The sequence below is a fragment of the Sus scrofa genome, chromosome 1 (genome assembly GCF_000003025.6).
Source record: "Sus scrofa isolate TJ Tabasco breed Duroc chromosome 1, Sscrofa11.1, whole genome shotgun sequence".
NCBI classification, from domain to species: Eukaryota; Metazoa; Chordata; class Mammalia; order Artiodactyla; family Suidae; genus Sus; species Sus scrofa.
The window spans coordinates 50,125,947-50,144,340 of NC_010443.5; the positions used below are offsets into that span (position 1 = coordinate 50,125,947).

General features: G+C 36.3%; 1 protein-coding gene across 1 annotated transcript in view; it reads left to right on the forward strand.

The window, feature by feature from the left end:
• The window catches only part of COL19A1 (collagen type XIX alpha 1 chain), a 357,863-nt gene that overhangs the window by 81,553 nt on the left and 257,916 nt on the right, over nucleotides 1–18,394 (forward strand). Inside the window, 2 exon segments of the mRNA XM_003121272.5 lie at nucleotides 9,936–9,980; nucleotides 12,394–12,438. Coding sequence (XP_003121320.4) covers nucleotides 9,936–9,980; nucleotides 12,394–12,438 — 90 coding nt within the window.

Below are 18,394 nucleotides of genomic sequence, written 5' to 3' on the forward strand. Positions count from 1 at the left end.
ACTTCCCCCAAGTTTCATCACTAACAAAGTGTGGAGTTAGGACCTGAAGCTCCACCCACGTGAATCCATGGCTCTTGCACTCTTACTGTATTACTTTGTCTGGAGCAACCCTCAAGTATTCACATTTCCTTTACAGACAGTTCTGAATTAGATCTTAACTTCATTTGTATGCATCCTAGAAAGGGAACTGCACAGAGGACTTTCTTCCTGTTTCAAGGAGGGCTGTGTTACTTGTCTTGAAATATATAGACCTCTTTTAAAGTCTACCTAGCCTTAGAGATTCTGACTGTCCCACCCTCAGAAAAATATGTCCAGCTCTTAAAAATCATCGTATGGGAGTTCCCGTCGTGGCGCAGTGGTTAACGAATCCGACTAGGAACCATGAGGTTGCGGGTTCGATCCCTGCCCTTGCTCAGTGGGTTAACGATCCGGCGTTGCCGTGAGCTGTGGTGTAGGTTGCAGATGTGGCTGGGATCCCGAGTTGCTGTGGCTCTGGCGTAGGCCGGAGGCTACAGCTCCAATTCGACCCCTAGCCTGGGAACCTCCATATGCCGCGGGAGCGGCCCAAGAAATAGCAAAAAGACAAAAAAAAAAAAAAAAAAAAAAAAATTATCATATGTTTTCCATCAGGTGAAAAGATTTTATCTCGCTTTACCATCTGAAATAAGTGTTATGACAATAATACAGTTTTATTTTGTTTGATTTCCAAATTTCAAATTATATTTGTAATATGCTTTCAAACTTTCCATACTTGACTCTCTGGAGATCCTCTCTGCCCTGCACACCCACCTCCAGGCAGGCACACTCTCCCGATTAACCTTACCTCAATATCTAATCTAGAAAATTCTCTTTATGCTTTCCACCAAATATGCTTTTGATATATACATATATATACATTTTATATTCATTTGATCAAATATATCCATAAATTGTAAATCCATTTGATCAAAAAAGAAAAATGTTTAACTTTGTACCATCACTTTATTAAGAAAAAAAAGCAAACTTCTAGAGGTAGAAAGCCACTTGCATTAAGGTACTTAAGAAGTTTATCTGGTTACATGGTGAGAGAGTTGCCAAGTTTCATGTCTTAAAAAGAGCTGGGCTAACTGTCCTCGTTAAGAGCTGTTTTGTGTACTGGTCTTTTCACCATAAATTCTGAAGCCCCCCCCGCAAGTCTTTGCAGCAGGATGAGACTGAACTGGGCCGATCCATTGTCCCCTATCTTTTTATTTCTTTTCCGTTGGAAAATGAAATGACCGTCATCTTTGAATCTTGATTTTCCCTTAAAAAGACATTTTATGAGAAGACTGCAGCTTCAGGAAATAAAGGCAGATGCTGTTACAGTTTATGAAAGCACAGACAAGGCCAGTAGCTGTTGTGAATTACAATGAACTTTACAACAGCCCTGATCCAGATGTGGCATTAATGCCTCAGAGACTTTGAAACTTACAGGCATTTATTGAGGAAGTTAGAGGGGTTTTTTTCTCATTTCGCTTTCCCTCTGTATTATCTAGTTTCACCCAGTTTGCCAATGAAATTCAGAGTTAAGATTAATTTCAGAGTTCCTCCCAAGTTAAAAAAGTTAAAGTATCTCGTTGTGACAATTTATTGTCAGAATCGAAATTCTAAATGAGGAAGGAAGAAGTTCAGTATAGCTTTATTCTAAAAAATGAGATATTTCCTTCCTAAGAAATTGTCAAGTTTCCCAAAACAAGCATGAGCTCTATGTTAGAGAAGATACGTCTTAAACAGAGAATCATATACTCCTGTATATCAGACACTTCTGCAGTGAATGAAGGTAGAGTCAAATCTGGACATAGGATTGAATTTTTGCTCATAAACAATTTATATTCATGGAAAAATGACCACAAAGAAGACTGTTCTGTCAGCCTACTTGTTGGCTCACTCACCAAAGTTGCAAGAATGATACCCAGATTGTCAGTGAAAAAAGCACTGCCTTTACCTGGAGTAAGTCTCATTTAATTGTCTTATGTGGGCAGTATATTGTTAAAAGATAACACTAAAATAAGCAGAAACCTGAGAAGAACAGGAAAAAGAAAAAGAAACTTGCTCACTCTGCAGTTGATTTTATTTCTTAATGGTTTCTTATTCCCTCCTAATGCCTACCACTCACACCCCAAGTGGAGCAGTTGGCAGAGAACACAACAGATGGATGACAGGCTCAACACATGCAGTGGATCTGGCACCCAGGCACTCGACTTTTATTTGCTAAACAGTTAGCTAGATTTTAAGAACCTAGTCTGCTAATGTTCCTTTTTGGCTTAATGCACTGTGAGAATCCAGCACACAAATATTACAATATTACCGTAACAAAGGTCACACAGCCTGTTTATCTGCATAGTTTAGTAGCAAATTATTTTATTCTTTCTTTAAAATTTTTTTGAAGTATAGTTTATTTAAAATATTGTAAAAATTTCTGCTATACAGCAAAATGGTTTAATTATGCATATGTATTCTTTTCCATTATGGTTTATCAAAGGATACCAAATATAGTTCCCTGTGCTATATGGTAGGACCTTGTGGTTTATCCATTCTGTATATAATAGTTTACATTTGCTAATCCCAAACTCCCAATCCAAATTTCTCTCCCCTTGGCAACCACAAATCTGTTCTCTGTAAGTCTGTTTCTGTTTCACAGATAAGTTCATTTGTGTCAAATTTTTGATTCCACATAAAAGCAATATCATATGATATTTGTCTCTCTCTATCTGACTTAACTTGACTTAGTATAATCATCTCCAGGTCCATCCATGTTGCTGTAAATGGCATTATTTCATTCTTTCTTATGGCTGAGTAATATATAAATACACACACACACACAATCTTCTTTATCCAGTCATCTGTTGATGGACATGTAGGTTGTTTCCATGTCTTGGTTACTGTGAACGGTGCTGCCATAAACATTGGGGTGCATGTATTTTTTTTAATTACAGTTTTGTGAATATTATTTTATTCTTTTTTTGCAAGAAACATTTTATTAGCTGTTCTCTGTGAAAAAGATGTTTCATATCAACAAGAACAGAAAAGAAGCCCACTATTTTATACCTTCCCTTCAATTATACTAGTTTTAATATTTTTTCTTTGCATTCCCTTGGGTTAGATAGCACTCCTAATTATTTTTCTTGATGTAGATTACTAATTACTCCGTAGTGAATTTAGAGATGTAATTGGTATTTTATAAAGGCATCAACCAATTCAGATATTAGTTTTCTTAACAGCTTTGTCCAAAGGAGCAAAATTTTGCAGCCCAGTCAGGGGCGGTCATAGCTCATGGAAAGAACTGCGGTCATAGCTAGTGGAAAGAACTGCACGAACCTGTTGGGTAAGAGAAGATTCAAGAAGATAATTACAGTCAGTATGTTGATTTCTTCCCACCATCAGTTCCTTATCACAGATTGCTGAATTCAAAGCTCAGGAAAAACCACCTCTTTTTTATTAAGTCACTTTGGCTACCAAGCAGAATTAGCAGCCCTGTACTCTGCTGACATAGCACTTTATGTTACCAACAGACTCTGTGTCTTGGTGCCCAGTGTGAGCTCCTGGGGACCAAGTGCGAGGGATCTCTCTCATACCTGTCACTCTAGCACATGGCAGCTGCTTGGTTCTGGATAATGTTTGTTGAGTTGTTCAGAAATCAGGTAGACTCCGCCCCAGGGCAGCAGAGAAGAGAAACAAAGGATGATTGTTGGAAAACGAGGCTGAGGGAGGATTGAAGAGGTCCCCAGTGTCCGCAAGGCCTCAGTGTAAGTTTCCCGTACCATCTGCAGAAGCGCACTTCAGGGGGAGTTCCCGTAGTGGCACAGTGGTTAACGAATCCAACTAAGAACCATGAGGTTGAAGGTTCAATCTCTGCCCTTGCTCAGTAGGTTAATGATCTGGCGCTGCCATGAGCTGTGGTGTAGGTTGCAACTCTGATTTGACCCCTAGCCTGGAAACCTCCCATGTGCCGCAGGAGCGGCCCAAGAAATGGCAGAAAGACAAAAAAAAAAAAAAAAGTGCACTTCAGGAACGAGGAGGTACAGAGACTCCTCCATGTTCCTGACAAAGCTGACAGATGTGCTTCTGGGGCTGAAACTGAAATAGAGAGAGGAGTGTACAGCCCCAGAACTGGCTTCCCATTTCCGTTCTCCCTTCTCTCTCAAGTATAAATCTCTAGGTGATCTTGCTGCCATTTCCTCCAAACTAGTTTTGGAAATCTCTTGACTTTCTTACAACATTAAGAAGGCATGTTCTTCCTCAACGTCTTCACAGCCATTTGCCTCAGGGCTAAAGATAAGCAGCCAATGACTTTAGTACATTTAAGCTCCAGTAGAAGTAATTGATTTGGAGTAGAACTGTAAATTACTGAGTCTGAGAACTACTTTGGAGAGGAAATAGTTTACAGGTACTGGTTTCTCACTGTCCTCAGTTAGGAGCTTACTGATGACACTGGCCTTCTCTTTATATCTTCAGTTGTCTTTCACATGTTAGAATGCTTGCTTCAAAGGTCACTTGCTATACTCCAGATATTTCAGTGGATGATTCCCATTAAATGTCTTGTTTCCCAGGTGATTTTGTGAAGCCTCAAGTTTACTTAAAGACTGCTAGAAGCTAGTCTCACAATAAGGTTAAAAGCCCACACACTTGTTCTTAACAGATCTGCTTTAAGAAAGTATCCCAGTTACACAGGAGACCAGATTTTGTAATGGGATCTACAACATCAGCCAAGGCTCAATGCCTAACTTTGCTTTATATGGAAAGAAATGTTTACCTCCCCAAACTATTTCAAAATTATTTGTTTTTTACTTGAATAACTCAGTATAATTTGCACTCAAATAATGTGAATAAGGATCGTAAAATTTAAATATTCTCTTTGAAAGGAAAACTTAATGGTTTTAGTTGATTACAAGCTTAATGTAAACAGAAATAATTTAGCTTCTAAAAAGCAAGATATAAGATTGCAAGTATTATATAGCATCCACAATGAGGTATGTGTGTGCTTGTGTATGTGTGCATGTATGACAGTCCTGTTCTCTATTCTTTGTGAGTGAGTCCATTTCTGGAGTAATGTGCTGAATTCTTTTTGCGTACCCAGGGGACAGTTACTGTAATATTAAGGGACTCCAAACTATCATTTAAAAAAGGATCGATTGGCTGAAAAGACTTGATGGTGTCACAAAGGGATGTCGTGTGTAAGACCCCATGTTTGTCCCGTGTGAAATAAGACCAATGAGCAGAAATTTGGGAAAGGTTCATTTGGGTTCAGAAGGCATTATTTTAATATCCACACATCATATTATTTTGTTTTCTCTCCACAATGCAAATTATACAGCAAATGTGCCCAACTTTAAGAAGCTTTCAGTAGTACCTTAACAGAGTCTTTGGTGGAGGTGGTGGATAAAAATGTATAAATTTACATCTGTCTCCATCTGTACTAATACCCACTCTGCTTATTTTCTAGGTATGTGCTTGTCTACACACACATACGCTCAGGTTAATAGTTCTTGAAACAGTAGATGTTGGGTTCAGTTTCTACTAACTCTCCACATTTATATTATTATGATTAAGACATGTATTGACCATGTATTACCCTTGGTAGGCTGGCTTTTCCTTCCTTGAAATGACCCATAAGAATAAATAATAATAATAGAGTCTCATTCATTTTTAAGAATGTTTTAAATTTACCTTATTCTGAGCATTCATGTGATAATATATTCCACGTGTTAGCTGCATTAAGGATCTAACAAATACAAAGAGTTCAAAAAGTTTGAAGTTTCAAAACCTATACAATATATATATATGAGTTATTTCTTGGAATGGGGTCCCGGAAAATAGAAGGAAAAAATATTCCTCCTTGTAATAAAAGGGCTCTGATTGGATGAACTATCTGGAAAACAATAGGAGGTTTACACTTTATTTCCTGAAATATTTAGCTGAGTGGCAACAGTGCAAGAACCATATAAAAATTCTTTGAAAGGTTAAGGCTTGAGTAGAGCAGGACGAGTAGTCAGAAATACATAGGTTAAGTTAGCAACACACAAAATCAAGATCAGACTTACTTTTGGCTGCCTCCTTTATTAGTTTTCATGCTAGGATTCTGGCATTCCACTTCAGATATTTGTTCCAGCTATTTCACTCAACACTCAATTTAAGTAAATTTCCTCTTAATGAATGTGAATTAATTAGTGGGAAAATATTGATATATTTCCAAGTGTACATTAAATTCAAACAGAAGATTATGTTCCTGGAAAACTTGCTCTAAGTGAAATGATAAGTCCAATTAAATGTTTTAAATATGGAAATAGTGTTATAATAAGATTTCAGACTTTTTAATCAAATGCTGAATGCCTAACTTTTTAAAGACAACAATCACCATAGTATATAGCTTTCTATTTTCTGGGCTTAGGTCTAGTTACCAGGAAAATTTTATGTACCTGCTTAATCTACCTTTCTTTACTTCATTTTATTGGTACTAGGTTTGCAAACTATAGCCCTAGGGAGTGTGATTCTTTATTAAGTGTTTTTTGAACAACATACATTTCCTACATGAGAAAAGTCATTGATTCCAATGTCAAAGAAATCAGGAAAGCTAATAATTTATCTTGTATGCCCAGCTGTGCTTACTTCCAGGAAATGTACAGAAACAAAAAGGAAGTAAAATTAAATTCTTCGATCAGTTTTGCAGAAAGCTACCAGCTGGTCCTAAATCACACCTAAGTTTCCTTCTGAAAACTTTGCAAAGAGGTTACTTTGAATTCTGGAAAGGGTTTTTTCCATTGTTCCGTGAAGATGAAGACATGCTACGTGTTACAGTAATAACATGGCAACAAGGCTCTCAGCAGCTATGTTAGATTTTCCCCTGCTTTATTACACATATTCACTCATTGCCCATCTGTAGCCTGAATTTATAATAGGAAAGAGGCACAGGCCCTTTGATGGAAAAACCTGTAATAGCTTATGCCTCAGAAACAAGTTTTAAAAGTCATGGTAGCTATGGGAAACATTGACTGTAATTTTCTTTCAATAATAGGCTAAAATATTAATGGGAAGCCAGTGGAGAAGCTTCTTATTTCTTCCTGGGCTGAGGCTGGGAACAAGGAGTGACAGCAAATATTTTGAAAAAACAGTTAATGTCTGCTCACCCAGCAATTTTAGGCAGGCATTTATTTGTTGGATAGAATTCACTTTGACCCCAAGCTGCATGGGGCATCAGAGCTTTGAAATGGTGATTCAGAGGAAAGAAAGGCTCATTCCGTTGACATAAATTAGGCTTTAGATAAAGTCTCCATGGAAGCATCATGGTCTGTTAATCTGTTAAACAAAGCTTTGCTCTTTAAGACTATTCTCTTCTTTAGTTGTTATGTTAATTTTTTGAGAGCTAGAGACGAAAACAAATATGCTAATTTGTCTCTCAGGGACTAGAAAAATGACAAATGATTTTAAATGATTATAAGTTTCTATGTAGGACATCTCTGGTAACTTTGAGAAAATCTGTGAGACAAAAATAAATAGGTTTCTGAATGCAAAAGTTGCGAACTTTCAGCTTCTAAAGATTCCCAGTATCAAAATCTTTCACATGTTGTGTCATGTAACACCAACTCATTTCCCGAGAGAGTAATCAGTGGTGTCCATTGAGCTACTGTGGAGTTTAGAATTATGTCTACAAAACAAATTTTTGGTCAGGAGAGAGCAGAGATCAACTAACATTGGCCACAGGAAAATGCATTTTAATTGCAACAATTGTAAAACCTGTGTCCATTAAAGAGAGGAACATTCTTTCTATTAATAACTTTCGGTACCCAGTTGACAGTGCATCTGGGTGTGTCCCTAACCTGACATATGCCAGAAGTGGGCCTTTAGGTGCCATGGCACATAGGAGTGGGCTGTGAGCAAAGAAAAAGGGAAGGAGCTACTGTCACTACTTTCCTTTTTCCAAAAAGTATTTTTGGCAGTGTATACTGTGTCAGTGTACTTTACGGGATTACACGCCATATCTTGTTATCGTGTGTAACTTGTAATATGATATAAAACATTATATTGGACCAACCAATGAAAATAATTCTGCCTCTTACGGACAAGTGGGCATACTTCTACGATGAGTAACAAGAAGCTCAATTTCCATAGAATGTTCACTGGCGTCAAAACCTTAATGTGCTTTGACTATCACTCTATCAAATGAAATATGAAATTTCTAATATATTTTCAAGATGCCTCAGGTCTAGAACAATGACAGTTTTTTAAAATAATAGAAATATGTTTATTACCTAGATAAGTACGTTGTGTTTTATTGACGCTTCAACATTTAATTACATTTAGCAACAAAGTTTTGCCTTTAGTGTTTAATATATTCTGTGATGATAGCAGCTATACTGTGGAACATTTAGATAATTTAATCAAAGAGCCTTAGTCTTTACACTATCTGTGTGTGTATAGAAGTACCTTTTTGGTAAAAATGACTAAAATTTTCCAAAAATGTATTAATTAATGAAATAATAAATATTTCTTTAGATTTAAACAGAATGCATTATTGCTATTTTTAAAATTTGAAAATATGATTTTTTCTTCATGTTCTTGAATTTAATTTAAAAATTCTAAGAAATGATATCTAACTTCATTCTAGGTAATACTTAAAAGACCGTTGTCTTATATATTAACTATAGGTGTTTTCTAAAAATAGAGTGGCTCAATAGAATTGTTAGTTTATTTTGAGCTGTCTAAACCTGGAGACTTGGGAGTCCAAGTCACTTCCTTGAAGCAGCTAAATTCCTAAGGCTCCACTGGGAATGTGCACACCCTCCCAGGAGTATCTCTTTCTAGCTTGTGTGCCATTTGCAAACCAGACTTGTCAAATAGATGTCTCATGAATTCCGGTAATGGAACCTGATAGGCATCTGCTGAAAAACTTCTTACCCAAAGCAGGAACCAAATGAATGGAAAGAACCGAAAGTTCTCCCAAGTAATTGTTTCAAGTGAAATGACATTGGACATCTCTTCAAAAACCGATCTAAAAGAAATCAACAGAAATGAGCAAGAAAGTAGACACACTTTATAGATGCAGTTTTCAGATAAGAGGAAAATTATTCTTTTCATTTCAGAAAAGAATGAAATCTTTTCCATGAGACAGTACAGGGGGTTGGATAAGTGCTCAGAGATCAAGTGTGTGAATTTGACTTCCAGTTCTGTCTCCTGGTTGTATAGTCTCTGTAAGAAGATGGTCATAATAGTCATATCTACCTGATAGGTTTGTTGTGAGAACAGTGCCTGGCCCATAGAAAGCCTGTGACAGACTTTAATATCATTCCCAGAGGTTTGAAAGAGAGAGAGAATAAGATAAAGGATACTAAGTAGCATATGGGAAAGCATGGGCTGTGGAATCAGAGACCTCAATTCACTTCTCAGGTGATGCTCCTAGCTGGATGACCTTGTGTATGTTACCAAACCTCCTGGAGCCTCCATTTTCTTATTTTCTTTCTTTCTTTCTTTTTTTTTTTTTTTTTTTCCTTTTTATGGCTGCACTTGCAGCATATGGAAGTTCCAGGGCCAGGGGTTGAATCAGAGCTACAGTTGAGGCCTATGCCACAGCCACAGCCGCAGCAACACTGGATCTGAGCAGCATCTGCAACCTATGTTGCGTCTTGCAGCAAAACTGAATACTTAACCCACTGTGTGAGGCCAGGGATCAAACCTGCATCCTTACGGAGACTATATCAGGTTCTTAACCCACTGAGCCACAACGGGAACTCCTGTTTTCTTATTTTCAAAATGAAAGTACTAGTCATGGAGTTGGAAGATGAGAGATGGATACAAAGTCCCTGCACTTGATAAGCATTCAGTATTAGGCCACCTTTCCCTGCAGCTCTAGAACTAGTTGTTAAAAAATATCTTTATTAATTTGTTTTTTGTACCCAATAAAATTTATTGTGTACTTCTTTTAGGGTGAAAATGGTTTACATGGAGTTCCAGGATTACCCGGTCAAAAGGTAAAGAATTTTTAAGGTTTCATATTAGTTACACATGTTATCTTGAAAGTTGTATTTGCGTACGACATAGTGAAAATTCAGAAATGTATTTGATGAAACTGAATTCCCCGAATCAACCACCACATGATCTTTCTTTCCAAAGATAACCTGTGGAAGCAACCTTTTTCCAAAGGAACTACTCTAGGGAGAGCTTCATCAGAGTTTTGGCCACACACTTCTCCAGAGAAGTGGGCAGTGATGCTTTCTGGGGGCCCTGGGGATGTACATAGCTGCTCCGAAAATGTTTTCACTCTTAAGAGTCTAAAATGAAGAATGGAACATTCTTTACTGCCTTTGACTATATGTAGTTATTTCTGTATCTTTCTTTTTGTATTTCCCAGGTTGAGCTAAACATAGTAGTTATAATGGCACTAAATATTACAAAGATGCTGCAACTAATCTCTTTAAAAAATCTCTGCAGAAGGTTAAATTCCTATCAACAAGGATTTTTGCATTGGCTAGAGTGTTTCTTTCTGTGCCTAGAATCTTTCTCTTTACCAAGGTGAACTTCTTTTCACCCCTTTAATGTCCAAGGGTTGATTTCTTCTCCTGGGGGAAAAAAAAATGTGATTGTATGTGACCAGCATTATAGGAAACACAGAGACTGGTTTATTCCAGTTTCCTGAAGGGATGCGGAGCCACTTCAGGTGGGGACAGCTGTCATGATACCACCCAGATAATCCCACCATGGGGAGAGCATTATTGGTGCAATATTAGATGCCCACCAGAGCCAAGTGTATCATTTCTATGCTCTGGAGAAGTTTTACAGATCTTAGCAACAGGAAGTCAGAAGCTACTATTGCATCTAGGGTTTTTCTCTGTAGCTAACAATTACCATTAAAAAAGATATGCACTTATTTATAGTTACAGCTTTTGAAAAATCTTCCTTTACTTGCTTGATGAAGATAGTAAGATTAAACTGGCAGCAACGAAATGGCAAGCTTCTGCATTTCTTCACAGCAGTTCTAGACAAAACCCACTGATACAGCGTGTGCTGCATCTGTGAGTCGAGTTGCAAGCCAAGGGATGTGTAGATTTTTCTGCTGGGAAACGGTTTTGGACTTTCCAGCAGCTGTTTGTGGTGGCTGTCTCATGCTGGCATTGTGGTTGATGTGCTAGGGGACAGTTAGCTGCTTTGTGTCATCTTGAATTGATAGATGGAGTTCAAGTCTGTAGTTTAGGGAAAATGTAGAAAAAAAAGGTAGACCAGGCATTCAGTAGCAAATATACACAAATACTAACACATTTTCTTTTTTGGTAACTTCTTTGAGACTAGATGAGTTAGAAGTAATTATTTCATTGTGTGTGTGTGTGTATGTGTCTGTGTGTATATAATATATATATAATTATATATACATAATTTACACACAAAGGCTATACAATTCTCTTCTAATATATGAATTTTAATTATATTGTCACCTTGTTTGAAGCATTACAGAAAAAATAAGAAACTATTCATATAGTTTATTCAGGAAATGTTTACTGAGTGCTTCTTATAGGTGGAGGGGTGAGTGTGACCCATCCCCAGCACTCACTTGCTGGCTACATTGTCGTGAGTGCCTGGCGGATATTTGGCATTCGGTGACTATTTGTTGAATGTATGAATGAAACATTAGTGCTGAAAATATCTGCATAATGAAGTGGGAAAATAAGCTTTTCAGATCAGATGAGAGGTCTTAATTGAGGAACAACGGGCATACACCTTTCAAATTAGATGCAGTAGTTGAGAGCCAATCCCCTTTCCATGATGGAGAGGCAGGAGACTTGGGCAGTAAAGAGCATGGTGCTGGTGTCAAAGCTGGAGCTAGAACTCTGACCTCATTCATCACTTATCTCTCACTGGAATGGTCACTCATGGAAGGATGTTTCTACTAGACCTAAATAATAACAATAGTGACTAACTTAAATCTGTGCCAGCCACACTATTTTTTTTTTTTTTTTTGGTTTTTGGTTTTTGTTTTGGCCGCACCTGTGACATGTGGAAATTCCTGGGCCTGGCACTGAACATGAGCCACAGCAGTGGCCTGAGCTGCAGCAGTGACAATGCTGGATCCTTAACATGCTGTGCCACCAGGGAACTCCAGGCACACTGTTTGATGCATTCAATTCTCAAAACACCTGTTAGAAAGGTACTATAGATAGAGAAATTCAGGTTTATGAAAATTAAATTGCTTTGGAAGTAGTCAAGCTATAGTTTGTACCCTAGAAAATTATTGATTCAGTGTTTGGGAGTGTTTAAATTTTGTGTAACTTATTTGGTTTTTGAGCTCACATTTTAAAAGTAGTTTTAAACTATTATTATTATTGTTGTAACAATTACATGTGTTGAAAGTAGTGTACCTATTACTATACACATCATATTCCTCTTCTACAGGGAGAGCAAGGTTTTGAAGGCCTTAAAGGAGAAATTGGTGAAAAGGTAAAGATCTTTATATGCTACATACTCATCTGTAAAAATTGTGTTCTTGAAAATATTTTGAAGTGGGATATCTGACTTGTTTTTGTGTCTTCCTTATAAGCAGTTCAGTGATTTTTATAGGAATAGTTTAAAATTTGTGCCTCACTTAAGGTAGACTTAGCATATTGATGATGGTCAGAAATCTTTCTCAACTTGTTAAATGGTAGTTATTTCTACATATTCTTGTTAAATCATTCCATTGATGTGCAAATGACCCACACATTTGTTAAGCATTATATTTTTGTGCTCTCACATTATTGATGCACTCATTAAGTGTCCAAGTCTAAATAAATGCTTTGTTTTTATGTATACCTGTTTTATCAGTGGAACTTTTCCTGAGGAAATAAGTAGGACTAATTGTAATAGTCAGGGTCCAACAGAAAAGGGATGGTACACTCAAAATAGAATAGTGTGAAAGAGTTTAACAAAGGAATTATATAAAAAGTAGGGGCAAGGCTTAGGTAAGCCACTAGGATTGTGCAGTATATCCCAGACTGGGTTATAGTGAATTCCTTAAATCCTACCAGGTTACTGGTTTCCAAACTCAGAGGTAGAGAAAACTATGTAGAAAGAAAGGGCTGCAGGCTGGAACTGAGGAAAGCACTTAACGCCTCTGTTCAAGCAATCCTTTTGCACATTCACAGCTTTGCACTGAAAGTACAGAGAATGGAAGTGTCCTGGTCATCTGAAATTTCCCTTCACACAATCATTTGCATCCTTCTGCATTTCATATGTCTAGTTTTATTTTCAAATAGAACAAAAGCAATACCATTCCTTTGTTTTGTAAAATGTCATGTAATTGGAGAGCCAGAAGGAAGGCTAGAAAGGGGAAAAGTTCATTTCAAATTAGGGTTGATGATCTGTGTTGAGTTTTCTGAGCTGTGATCAGTTATTTGCTTATTCACTGAGTATTTATAGATAGAATGAGCATCTATTGTAATTGCCAGACAAATTATGCATATTGTAAGTGACTTGTTAATTACTTTTCCTCACAGAACAGTGAGGAAAAAGGAAGGATAACCAGGTAGTAACCATGTAATTGAGAAATCCATTGAGTGATGACTCTTTTTAAAATAGGACTCTTGAATATTTTTACTTTAGAATAGCAGTCAGTGCAATGCAATGGCTCTAAATAAATGCTTTATTTACACATATTCCTGTTTTATTAATGGGACTTTACCTGTAGGAATAGGTGAAAAGAAGCCAGAAAAATAGATATATTCTCTGTAATTTAAAGTTTCCATCTCACTAAAATCTTAGTGGCTATTTTGATATTTTATATGTACAAGTTGATATTGTTCAGTAATAAATTCTCACAGTATAGGAGGTATAGAAAAAACATTCAATATATTTGACTACAAAGATTTGCCTTTTAATTCCTCATATCTATTAACTGTTGCCTTCAAATAATCAATTTCACCATGAGGTGAAAATATGTATGTAGAATATGATTAAGATATCGGGAAGAAATAAAGCCTCAACTAGAAAAGAAAATATCTTGAATGAGAATCACTACTCACATAGTTTATAGTCAAATGTAAGATTCACATAATAACTCTTAATGTTAGAAATATATTCTGCCTTAATTGTTATTTATCATATATGGGATCTTTGACTTGTTTCAGTGTTACATGCTATGTCTTATGATATAGGACCATGTCTATTTTTCCATCTGATACATAATTGACATCACACTTTTGTTTCTAGATTAGAAACTTTTTGTTTCTAGATTAAACAAGGAAAGTATGTAAAGCACTCATTTTTGTGTGACACCAGTAATATTCTTGGACTGCTTACAACATAATCTGTTTTCTGAATAAAGACAACCTCATTTGAATTTTAGTTCTCTGTGGAAAACTGAGTCATAATGAAATAAGACAACTTTCTTCTTAATGACCTTATGCAGTCTTAGGTGTTTAAAATTTGACTGTTTTGAGTAACACAGTTCACTAGTTGCCAAATAAAATAATTCACTAGTTGTTATTATTCAAAGACATCGTATCTACCAAAGTCACATGGCTGCTGACCCAAAAAGAAAGGTTTATTAATTGTCAAAGAGAACATACCATATGATGGTTTTCAGGTGGTATTTCTATAATCCATTATAAACCAAATAGGGAAATCTGCTGCTTTTCTTTATGGTTAAAAAACTAGCTTTCAGACCAGCTTAACACGAGCCAGACTATTACAGGTTCCTCAGTCAGAAAGGAATCCAGGAAATGTAAACAAGTATTGAGGACCTTGTTTGAAAGCATATTCCTGAGGCTATCGCAACTCAGAGCGGAAACTCATACCTCATTACCCAAGCAAACACAATTCAGCCAAGTCGGCCCTAAAGTGAAAGTTACTTGAAGGGATGGTTCTTTGTCTCAAAGATTAGGTTCTTATGCTGGAACCTTAGGTTTATCACGTAGATATGCATGCATAGGAACGACCATACTCCACTGCCCCATTCCTGGCTGGTAAAGTCAGGTGAGCATCATTCAAGAAACCCTGGACTCCCTGACAGTGTAGCCCATGAAGCAAGAGGGAGAAAGTCTGTATTCTGGCAGAGGAGTAGAACCCTAACTCAGGTCTACATCCTGGCTTCTCTGTTCCTATAGGAGTGGTCTTAAATATCCCTTCTTTGGGGGATTTTTCCCTTAGGTACCTTCAGTATTACTGTAGACATAATGTGGCTACTACTAGTACTGAACAAAGTGAAGAGTCCACTCTTTAAACAATATATATATTTTATTGAAGTAAAGTTGGTATACCATATTGTGTTAGTTTCTGCTGTATAGCAAAGTGATTCAGTTATACACATACATGTGTATATTCTTTTTCTTATTCTTTTCCATTATGGTTTATCACAGAATATTGAGTATAGTTCCATGTGCTATACAGTAGGACTTTGTTGTTGTCCATCCAATATCCATAGTTTGCATGTGTTAATCCCAAATTCCTGATCCATCCCTCCCCCATCCTCCTTTTCTTTGGCAATCAAAAGTCTGCTCTCCATGTCTGTGAGTCTGTTTCTGTTTTATAGATAGGTTCATTTGTGTCTTATTTTAGATTCCACATATAAGTGATATCATCTGGCATTTGTCTTTGATTGACTTCACTTAGTGTGATAATCTCTAGGTGCATCCATGTTGCTGCAAATGGCATTATTTCATTTTTATGGCCGAGTAGTATTCCATTGTATAAGATGTAACACATCTTTATCCACTTCTCTGTCAATGGACATTTAGGTTGCTCCATGTCTTGGTTATTGTGAATAGTGCTGCTACGAACATAAAGGTGCATGTAACTTTTCCAATTATAGTTTTACCTGGATATATGCCCAGGAATAGGATTGCTGGATCATATGGCAACTCTATTTTTAGTTTTTTGAGGAACCTCCATACTGTTTTTCATAGTGGCTGCACCAATTTACATTCCTACCAACTGAGTAGGAGGGTTCCCTCTTCTCCACAGTCTGTGCAGCATTTGTTATTTGTAGATTTTTTTAAATGATGGTCATTCTGACCAGTGTGAGGTAGTGAAGATTCCAGTCTTGATGACAGTTATCCCTACTGTCAGCCTCCCTGGCAATGATTCAGCCAAACAAACTCTTGTTATATGACCAAAGGTAAACACAGGAATGAAACTTTGCATATCACTTTAGAAAAAGGCCCATTTGTCTGAGGTTCAGTGAAGTGATCTGTACTCCTAAACCCTGAGCCCAGGTCTTTACTTTAGGTCTTTGTGAAAATAGGACTATTACGTGGTTGCATTTGGGGGGGGGAGGAGCAAATGGAAAAGCAGATACAAACATCTGCTTCATGATAGCATTCAATATTTTAAGGTTATTCTTCAGATCATGTAATTTAGTTTGCTTTTAAAATTATTATTATTTTGTGTTGTCATTCAAGCCTTAAATAACTTAAAGTTTAAAAAATATTTTCTTCAGCATTTAAACTTGATTCTGCTGCACTTTTTTTTATTAAATATCATTTGATTGTGTGAGAGAAACATCCAGTGGCAACTGTTACTCATGCCACAGTGTTCCTAACACTTTGTAGCTAAAATGTTGTCAATTTCAGTTCATTCAAAAGTGACATTTAAGAATGTGGGCACAGATAGCCCCAAATCCTTTCAAGGATCTAAAATGTTTCAATAAGTGTGTGACTTTTCCATTTGATATTAAAATAATCTGATCTTTTCAGGATCTCTTAAGTTTAGTGAAAAAAAAAAAAAAAAAAAAAAGAACAACCAAATTGCTTGTCATCATGAACTGTATGGCTCCAGGTGATGTGGACAGCATCTAACAGTTGACATATTCTGTAGCCCAGAGTGTTCTTAGTTAAGCAGGTGCTGATTTACTCTTACATAAACTTAGAGGCATTACCTACTTTCATCATCTTGATCAGTGGTCTTTTTTTCCACTTTGAGTTAAACTAATAACAATAACCATAACCATAAAACTAAAAAAGATGCACATGATTCCTGCTTTAATTTATCTCTTAAAACTTTAGAAAACTGGTTGCTATAACTTTTCAATGCCCTATGATTTTTCTTGTGTTGTTACTAAAGTGTCACCTGAGTCCTGAAATGCCGTATAAGATATTTGTTTAAATCAGAAAATCTTGTTTACATATTTATTCCTCTGGTTTTCTAGCAGTTGGGAATATGTTTATCTGATGGAATTCACTGGAAAAAAGTCTCATTAATCCCTACTTTAGTTGATTTACTTAATCAGATATTATAGTATTATATTATTGCAATATAAGATAGTATTATCTGTAATATAGTTTTGTAGGAAATGTGATAATCAAATGAATAAAATTATTAAAATATCTAGTAATGTATGGTTAAGTGTAAGTGTACTTTCCTAATCCCAAACTATCTGGATTATTTGTAATTAAGCCATGCATCTAATCATTTCTGTTTCTTAATTTCTGGAGGACATACTCAAATTTTTATAGGCCAGCCTAAAATAATATATATATTTGGTCTTGGAGTTGGTTTTATGTATGCTGTGCAGACTTTTGCCTTCAGTAGATGCTTCTGAAGATGTGATAGGAGAAATGGAAAATGCTTACTAGAAGTCCTTCTTTATCTGTTTCATAGAGTCATTTACTCATTTTGGTTTCCAGTCAAGTGAATATTAAAGAGAAGCAGCACTGAATCCATTTCCTGTTATTCTATTGCTTTTTATTTTCAGTGTCAAAAATGTATCAGCACCTGTGATGTGTCATATCATATGTTGTCCTGATACATAAATGCTAAGCTAATGATAATTATGGGCAATTTATTCAGTGGAATTTTATTGATTTAATCCTAGGTTGATTTAAATTTTATATCTGGCTCAGATATAAGTTAGAAGTTGACTATTTTTATATTAGCCCCACAAATAAGGGATTTTGCCCGCCAGTAAACAACTATAATATTGACTTCTGGCACTAAATATCATGAAATTATAGTCAATAAGGCAATCAATAGTAATCATTTGCTACTAGAAACAACAATTAAGGCTTCAACTATATCAATATATTTTCACTTTACATTAGTCAATTTTCCATTCAGTTGTTGTTATGGTAATTGCACAAAGAACTTGAGTTGAGAGTTTGAAAGGGTAGCAGGGATAAATTTTTTTGTAGAATGAGAAAAGCCCATGCGAGTAAGCCTAGATGATATGCATAAATTACTATTCAGAACCTTCTGGGTAGCATCTAGGTCCTTTGACAGGGAACATGTATTCCTAGTTTCTGATATACTGCTTCAGAGAGAGCCTAGACTTAACAGTTAATTATAGAACTGATGGTGACCTTTCATAGGATAAATGGATTCGTACTTACTATGTTCCATGTTCTAATCCAGCTCTGCCATGCCAGCTGTGTAAATCTGGACATGTTTCTTGCTTTCTCTGCCTTGATCTCCTTTTCTATAAAAT